At 32.3% G+C, this 9,483-nt stretch overlaps 2 protein-coding genes across 2 annotated transcripts; both read right to left on the bottom strand.

Annotated features, from left to right (window-relative positions):
* Positions 1–4,016: 4,016 nt before the first annotated feature.
* LOC132275865 (F-box/kelch-repeat protein At3g06240-like) lies at positions 4,017–5,141 on the bottom strand. The gene has a single exon (XM_059777038.1). It carries the CDS (start codon positions 5,139–5,141, stop codon positions 4,017–4,019), a length of 1,125 nt encoding a protein of 374 aa, XP_059633021.1.
* Positions 5,142–6,900: 1,759 nt separating this feature from the next.
* LOC132275852 (F-box/kelch-repeat protein At3g06240-like) lies at positions 6,901–7,650 on the bottom strand. Its single transcript, XM_059777029.1, has one exon. The coding sequence runs from the start codon at positions 7,648–7,650 to the stop codon at positions 6,901–6,903; it is 750 nt and encodes a 249-aa protein (XP_059633012.1).
* Between the last annotated feature and the right edge of the window lie 1,833 nt (positions 7,651–9,483).

The following is a 9,483-nucleotide window of genomic DNA, read 5'->3' as shown; positions in this document are numbered from 1 at the left end:
CCACCCATGAGGAATCCATCATATGGACCAACAATAAATAAATATATTATTCCTTTTTAATTATCAAATTGAGTATATATTTAATTTCCAAATCAGAAATAGTGAGAGAATACTTTACTAGTATTATTCTTTGACTTTATAATTGAACAGGACGTGTCCATTTGTTGTTGGTCCATATTAGCATTTAGATCTATGTATTGTCCTTCTAAAAAAAAATTCCAATACAATGAGAATGCTATTTTCAGTTTTGGTAAAGTGCAGAAAACCCCTTACTATACAAAAAATATGCAAGAAACACCCCTATTAAAAATTAAGTGCATATAAACCCCTGTATAATCAACCTCTTAAGCAAAGGAGACAATACTTGGGTTTCCTATGGGAGAATGAACTTTATCTTCCTAGCTGATGTGACCCGATACAATTTAGACATATGTCCATATTTTTAAATTTTTTAATAATGGTTATTATCCAACTTCTTAGAGCATCTCCAACCGTTGTGTATATTTTTTGTGGTGTAAATCTAATGTGTCATAATAGATTTACACAAAAAATTTGGTTTATTTATTTTTAGCTCCAACGGTTGTTTTATACATTTTGTGTAAAAATATATTCCCCAATAACAACCAACTATAGTCATGCTGGACCCTACATAATTTTAACAAACCTACTTAATATATGGTTGTTTAGTTAATGGAATGAGAAAGAGGGAAAGAAAGGAAATATGTTGATGTGGCTGTCTAAAACGGTTGTGTAAAATACATAAATTAGTGACATGATAGTGTATCTTAACATACGGCTCAAAAATATTTTTTTATTTTCTAGTGTTTGGTTGTCGTAAAATAATTACGAAGAAAAAAATATTAAAATTTAACAAGCGATTTATTCATTCTTTTTATTGTTCTTGTATTCTGTATTCGTTTAAATGCTAAATTTCGGTAGCAATTTAGGGAATTTTCGGGCTCATCTCGCCCATTTTCTCCAAAATATCCAAAATCATGGAAATTTCGGACCCTAAAAATAGCACTTTCACGTGAAAGCTCAGTTGAGTCCCTTCAGCATTGTTTGGCTAAGGGGCATACCTTGATTCAAGCTTCGAAGGGTCCATTCCAACATAGACTCGAACCTTTGAGAAATTCGAAAAAAAATTTACACATCATACATGACAGTGTATATTTTACACAAAATAGCGTTTTAAACCCAAATCCAATTTTTTTTCTTTCCCCTATTTAAAATTTTTAGAATCCCTTAAACCCAAACCCAATTTTTTTTTTTTCTTTCCTTAATTAAAATTTTTAAAATCCCTCTTTTAGGACGAGCTTCCCCCCCACCCCCCAATCTCCATACCCAAAACTCAATCTGAAATCATAGTCTATGTACATCAGTCAAACACTCAACTTTTATGCACCAATCGGAATTTGCAGTATTCACAAATTTTTAATCTTTCTTTTTCATATTTTCCACCCATAAGAGTAAGAGAAAGGGGGAAAAAAAAAATACCAACCCTTGGCCCCTAAAAATTGAAGGTGTTGGGAACTTGGGAGGATGCAAAAGATAGATTTAACTCTGACCAAAAATAGATGTACGAGACTAAGAAATAAATATACGAGAAAAGCCCAATTCAAATATAGGTTAACATCAAATTTTCATAAATGTTTTAAGCTCCTATTCCTTCCATATTAAACACTTGATATAATACATTCTTTAAATAAATTTTGTAATTTTTCAAATTGGGTTTAGAAACAGTTATATTCTTTTGGATAAAAAAAAAAACTTTGGGATTCTGTTTAACTAGTAAGAAAATGGGTAATGATTATTTTTAGAGACTTTAAAATTTAAACATGTATCTAAATTATATTGGGCCACAATTGGGAGAAAAAACTTTATCTTCCAAGAGGAGGATCCAAGTATTGTCTGCAAGGAAATTGGCCCCTAACAAACTTTTAATCTTTCTTTTTTCATATTTTCCACCAATGAGATAAAAAATAAAAAATAAATCAACCCTTAGCCTTATCAATTGAAGGTAGTGGGATATTTCGAAAAAATAAAAATAAAACTAAAAAATAAAAAATAAATAAAATTGAAGGTGTTGGGAACTTGGGAGGGATGCGATCTAACTCTTGACAAAAAATAAATAACTAACTCTGACTAAGAATTAAATATACGAGAAAAACTCTATTCAAATATAAGATAACATCAAATTTTCATATAATATTTTAAGCTCTTATTCCTTCCCTATTCAACACTTGATATAATACCTTCTTTAGATAAATTTTGTAATTTTTCAATTTGGGTTTAGAAACAGTCGTATTCTTTTAGAAAAGAAAAAAAAACTTTGGGATTCGATTTAATATGTAAGAAAATGGGTAATGATTATTTTTAGAAACTTTAAAAATTAAACACGTCTAAATTATATTGGGTAACATCATGTAGGAGGGTAAACTTATTTTCCAAGAGAGGACCCAAGTATTGTCTGCAAGGACTAATGATCAATTTTGACCAATTTATTTATAAAAACCCCAAAAGCAATCTTGACCAATTTATTTATAAAAGCCCCAAAATACCTTTAGTGCTTATGTAAAAAAATAAATTTCTCTCCTTTCTCCCTCAGATACTCTCTCTACACATCGCTCATCGCACATTTTCACTAGGCTCATTTAGCGCCAAAAAAATCACTACTTTTACCAAAAATTATGAGTTCCGTTACTTAACATATTGCTTGAAAAGTAATGCAAAATTTCTTACATATGTACATATGTATATATATAATTAACCCAACACCAACCCGTGAGCTTTAGAATGGCGACCAAGCATACAAAATATATATATATATATACACACACACATGCATACATGTACACATATAAGTATTAGATACAAATATGTTGATATATATGAAAACTGGATGGACTTATTTCAAATTCTATAGGAACTAAATATGTACAGTGCAACAATTCAATATTCTGTGGCCACTGGAAAAGAAATTCTTCTTCTTAAACCAATGCTTAAACTTTCACATTTTTAAATGTTGTCCAATGGCCAAACCCACCTTGTAATTAACCAACCGTAGAATTAGACAAGAATTCACAGATAGCACTTATACACAATTTTGTCTTCATCTACATCACCTATCTCATTTTCATACACCACATGCTGTATATAGGTTTTTTTTTTGTCCTGAAAAGATGGAAACAATTTTATCAAACCAACAGAATTTTTTTTTCTATATTTATATATGTTATTTTATTTAATTTTATTATAAAGGTACATTAGTCAATTCATGGTTCAATTTCTTCAAAAGCTTGCACCAATTGAAAATTGTAGGGAAGTTAATTGAACAAGAGGGGGTAATTGCACATTTTGTGTATAGTGAAGAATTTTTTTTTGCACTTAACATTTCTATATTTTTGCGTAAAAAAAATAGAAAAATCATCAGACTGTCTTGATACGTCACCGACGGTGCCTCGACCGCGACCCCTCACACCTTTTCTTTCCTATAAACTCCCTCCACGTACACACCACTGCAGTCTCACCATCCTCAAACCACAAATTAAGAAACTCCTCTTAATTTGCTTGTATCCATGGCTACCTCACAAACATTAATCTTTATCCAGTTCAGTTGCACAAACTTCGCTTACAAAATTACTACGTACTTCTTCTAATAATATACTATTTACTACTTTGTGCCAAAGATACTTTTGTAGGCACTAAACCATTCTAACTAAATTCTGTTAGGAAAAAGGATTGAAGAAAAGAAAGGGAGGGAAAAGAATTTGATTTCTTTGTGGAATGATATTTTGGTTCTAAACAATTTCAGTTCTTATATACATAAAAAAAGAGATTTACTAAAGAAAACAAGAGAGGAATTTAAAGGAACATTAATCTTAATATAAAATAAAAAATTTTATTTATTTACTGTATAAGTATTTGAAACTACAATAACCAACCACCCTCAGCTCCATGGAATTTGCAAAAAGAATGGGGGGAAGTTCTTGGAAACTTCATTTATTCTTGATATATTATTGCCTCCAGGGTGATACAAGGCTCTCCGCATACACTTCTGCATCAAAAATTTCTTCATGTGGTGGGATGCCATGTAGTACAAGATCCCTACACGTTCCCTCACTTGTGTTGTACAAAGCTAACTTCTGGCGGTTCCTCATTATTAGAGTTTCATCATTCTTTAACAAAGTCAATGGAATCCCATCATAACATGAAAATCCCATTTTCATATCAAATTTAGTCCAAGACTTCTCTACGCCGTTTTCCTTCATTACCCAAAATTCATCACTATAATACAATGGTTTTACACAAAGGCGTCCTAAAAATACCCCTATTTGGCACTTATCATGAACATCGGCAAAGAAAGTAGGCAAGGGAATTTCTGAGAGTTTGTCAGCCACCAAATCAAAAGCAGCAATCTTTGATTGGCTATTTGAATTTATACCCAAACAAAACCAATGAATGGCTCCATTGAGCAGCAACCCACGAGTGCGAGGATGAAAACTGCCATCAATATAAAAACTGCCTTTAGCATAGTCTTGGACCTTTTTCCAGAAACCAGCTCTCAATGAATATACATAGACGGTAGATCTGTCTAATTCCACTAGTTTGTAATCATCAGAGGAACTGTCATATCCAAATCCATATCGGCAATAACCTTCAAAACCTTCCAAAGCACACAAATCGCAATATGGTATTTGCTTGGACTCCCTTGTCAAGGGATTAAATACTATATATTGTATTAGACAAACCTTTATGCATACCAATCCATTGCAACTACCAATGATCGTCCAAAAGTTAGAAATATAATCAATCTTCTCAGCTACACTGTCCTTGTGTGCTGATCCGAGGTCTGCAGTGTATAGATGACTACGACGATAGTGAGTGATTATGAGTATCCGCTTTGTGAAATTGAGGTGATTTCTAGTGAAGTGAGGGTCGGATATTAAAGAAAGCCATGACTTGGAAACACACCTTAATCTTATCAAAGACTTGATAGGCAATTTTAATAGTATTTCGACAAGGAGATGACGAGGAATGTAAGGCATTAATGTTGTACTCTCTGTCGCCTTCGTCATCTCATTGCTTTGTCTGCTTTCTTCTTCTCCTCCTCCAGAAAAGCAGCAGCGAAGCCAAGCCATAACATGCACTGATAGATAACTCTATAAAACGTCCGTTTAGAAAAGACAATCGATAAGCCTTCGCGCTGAGATCCCTTTGCTTCTTCTCATATGGCTAGCGAAAGCTATGAAACTTCATTAATAATTTAAATTTATTGAATCCACATAGTATTGGGAAAGAGACCTGTGATATAAGAAAATATATGGCTACTAAGAAAATAACGAAACCTATCAGCAAGGAAACTAACACAAAGAAGTACCCCAAAATTCAACTTTCCCTAAACTATTATGGAAAAAATAGAATATGAAACCTAATCTAAGTAGGACAATACTTATTCCATCCCACCCGCCCTCACGATGTGGACCAATAATAAATAAATATATTGTCCCTCTTTAATTATCAAATTGGGCATATATATATATATATTTACATGGGTATTTCTTTAATTACCAAATCAAAAAATGGTGAGGATATATATTCTTACCAATATTATTCTTTAACTTTATAATTAAAGAGGATGTGTCTAATAAATTTCCAATACAACAAGAATGCTACTTCCTGTTTTTGTGTAAAAAAAGGAAAAAAGAAAGAAAAAAAAAAAAAGGAAAGAGAGGATTTTTTTCATTCAAGAGTCAACCCTGTTTTTCATAATTGCTATGCTCGGTTACACGGAATTGGTGCAATTGCATTGGAATTGGAATTGGAATTGGAGAAAATTTATGCTCTGCTTGTTAGGATGGAAGAAAATTGAATGAAAGAGGGACAGAGAAGAGGAGATGAATGAGACAGCAAGGCTTGATAACTGGGCTAAAGTTTCATCGAAGTCAATGCCGTTAATTGGAATGGCATATAAATCACACATCCTATGGATCAAGTATAAAGACTCAGGGTTTTGGAAGGAAGGTCCTGGCTTTAAGCATATAGCTAGCCTTCGCTTTGTGGATCAAACTCTTCTCTAGACAAAGGAGAGCATAACATAAATTCCCGTGTTTGTTAATGATAGGGAAGTGAGTCCATAATGAGGTAATATTTTATTTTGTTTGTTAAGAGAGAAGAGTGCTACTTATTAGAAAATTTTGTAATTTAAAAATATTTATAATAGTATTCCATCAACACCAAGAAGAGAAACATCAGCTTGTTTGGAGAACCATGGGTGACTAACTTACAGTGGATGCGTCAATATATATCATCTCTCTACAAAAAAAGAAAATATCCAAATCAATCCATTATCGGTCCTGGAGTAAAGATGTCCAATACTGTAAAATATATAGCAATCAATTTAGACAAACAATGAACAAAATAAAGGTCACCCATAAATTCCATTAAATCAGCTCCACGGTCTACAGTAAATATAAAAGCCTTTTACTTGATTCATTGGACGGAAAATTTAGTTACTTTAGATTTAGATTATGTCACCTTGTCACGAGCAAATTAGGCCATAAAAGGGTGAAACTAGAATTTCATGATTATTGCCTCTTCACTCAGACAGCCAGGGGGTGATACACCGCATAAACTTCTGCATCAGAAATTGATTCACTTGGGATGCCATGTAATACAAGAGCCCTATATGTTCCCTCACTTGTGTTGTATAAAACGAACTTCCGCAATTTCCTCATTATTAGAGTTTCATCATTCTTTAGCAAAGTCAATGGCATCTAATGATCAGAAATTGGGATTTTCATTTGATCTTTAGTCCAAGACCTCTCTACTCTGTATTCCTTCATTACCCAAATTCATCACTACTTAGTATTTTTACACAAAGGCATCCTAAAAATACCCCTATTGGGCACATATTATGAACATTGGTGAAGAAACTAGGCAAGGGAATTTCTGAGAGTTTGTCAGCCACCAAAGCGAAGGATAAGAACTCATGTCTTCAACATAAAAACTGTTTTTAACATAGTCTTGGACCTTCTTCCAGGAACCAGCTCTCAATGAATATACATAGACGCTACATCTGCCTAATTGCACCAGTTTGTAATCATTAGAGCAACTGTCATATCCAAATCCATATCTATATCTGTTATAAGCTTCATAAGGACGCAAATCACAATATGGTATTTGCTTGGACTCCCTTGTCGAGAGATTGAATATTACATATGAGACACGTAATAAAAACTTCATGCATACCAATCCATTGCAACTACCAATGATCTCGAGCAACACCGTCTCCATGTCAAGAATATTATCAATCTTCTCAGCTACAATGTCCTTGTGTGCTGTTCCAAGGTCTGCAGTGTATACATGATGGCTACCCGGATGGGAATTGAGTATGAGTATTCCTTTGTGATTGATTGATTGATTGAGGTGATTTCTAGTGAAGCGAGAGTCAGAGATTAAAGAAAGCCATAACTTGGAAACACACTTGAATCGTATCAGAGACTTGACAGGCAATTTTAATAGTATTTGGACAAGGAGATGATGAGGAATGTAAGGCATTAATGTTGTACTCTTTGTTGCCTTCGTCATCTCATTGCTTTGTCTGCTTTCTTCTTCTTCCCCATAAAAGCAGCAACGAAACCAAGCCATAAGTCCATAACACGTAGTGATAAAAAAAACTCAATTAAACTTCCGTTTAAAAATTTTTTTACCTTATATATTGTAACCTTTTTAAAAATTTTGTTTATATTTTCTTCTATTATTGAACTCAACCATTAGCAGAAGCCACCAAAAATTCTTATTTCCTAATATTATTACCTTTTTAAAATTTTATTTCCTTATATTATTATACCATATATAACCAATAGCAGGAGGCCTCAAATTTTTATTTTTATTTTTTATTTCCTTAAATTATTACCTCCATTAAAAATTTTATTTCCTTATTAGGTCCCAACCAACAGGAAGAATATAGTGGCCCCAAAGAATTAACTCCTATTTTCTATCCTTATCTAACTTATTCCTCCTCTCCTTCCTCTCATTGTACGTGTGTGTCAGTGTGTGTTAGGATGGCAATTCGTATTCGTGGGTCGTGTTTGTATCGTGTCAATGTAAGGGTATTATACTAAATAGATAAACTCAAACCCAACCCATTTAATAATCGTATCAAACCCGTTTATTAAACAGGTAAACGTGTTAACCCATTTAATGACCTGTTTATCAATACGAGACATTTAATATTTAATCAAATATTAAATAATAGAAAAAATTTGTCATAATTAACCCAAATATTCAAAATAAAAAGGAAAATCTCAAGGTATAGATAAGGTTTATGTTGAAATGACTTAAATATCCATAACAATTGGGTTTAAACAATTAACATATTACATAAGTCATACTCACGATTATAATATGTTGAGTTAAATGGGTCATAAACGTATTACACGGATTGAACCCCTCAACCCTAACTCGACACGGTTAAGTAAACGGGTTAATTGTGTCGACCCTTTTATGACCCAAGCCCATTTATGTCAAACCCAAACCTTTTTAACTCGTGTCGTGTTATCGTGTCATGTCTTAATTTGCCACCCCTAGTGTGTGTGTGTTTTTTTTTTTAACCTACAATTGAATTAATTATTATTATTATATATATATTTTTGCTATAAGGGAAGTAATTTCATTCAAGATTGAGGGATAAAATACAAACATATCAATTCCTGTAGGATAAACTCACAGCAATATTTAAGAAAAGTAGAATTTCCTACTAGGGAGGTGATATTTTTATACAATTGTACTCCAATCTTAAATTTTGATACCTCTAACCGTAATTTTAAAAATTAATAATTATTTTTCTCAAATACCACTAACTCTCCTTTTTAGTATGGTAAGATCTTTTTGTCTTCTATTCTTTTCCAATTAACGTTTTTGGTACCCAGTGTTTTTTTAAATCCCTCTTTTTCTCTTGCTTAGCTTCCTACTTTTCTAAAATGTTTCTCTATTTTGTATTAACTTTCTATTCTCTCTCTTTTAAGGATTTGATATTGATATTTGTAAGTAATAATAAAAAATCTCATAAATGATGAAATAATAGAGTTGAAGTATGTAATTGATCTTGTAAGCATAAACATTGAGGCCACGTTTGATGTGCAGGAATTGAATGAAATGCAACTTGGAATGGAAAGAGAATGCAGGAATTGAATGAAATGCAACTTGGAATGGAAAAAGAATGAGAATAGAATGAAATGAGAATATTTATTCCATTGTTTGGTATAACACGGTGAATCGTTATGGAATACAATGATTATTACCATTCTATTGTTTGGTTGACTATCATTAAACCTAAAATGGAATGATTTTTCTTAAAAATACCTTTTTTATTGGCTTACATTACTTTTTAATATAATCAATCTAATTAATATTCTGACGATAAATTATAGAATATTATAAGATGCCCAATATTGCCATTGAAAAAAATAGAGAAAAATC

This window comes from Cornus florida, unplaced genomic scaffold, assembly GCF_030987335.1.
Source record: "Cornus florida cultivar Cherokee Brave unplaced genomic scaffold, ASM3098733v1 CherokeeBrave_3.0.0_Hap2_Chr01, whole genome shotgun sequence".
In the NCBI taxonomy this organism is placed as follows: Eukaryota; Viridiplantae; Streptophyta; class Magnoliopsida; order Cornales; family Cornaceae; genus Cornus; species Cornus florida.
Note: the sequence above shows the minus strand (reverse complement) of the source record. Positions and strands in the feature narration are given on the sequence as shown.

What these genes read in the sequence shown, in the direction of transcription:
- LOC132275865 (XM_059777038.1), bottom strand. Translation starts at nt 5,141, where the DNA reads ATGGCTTGGCTTCGCTGCTGCTTTTCTGGAGGAGGAGAAGAAGAAAGC.
- LOC132275852 (XM_059777029.1), bottom strand. Translation starts at nt 7,650, where the DNA reads ATGGCTTGGTTTCGTTGCTGCTTTTATGGGGAAGAAGAAGAAAGCAGA.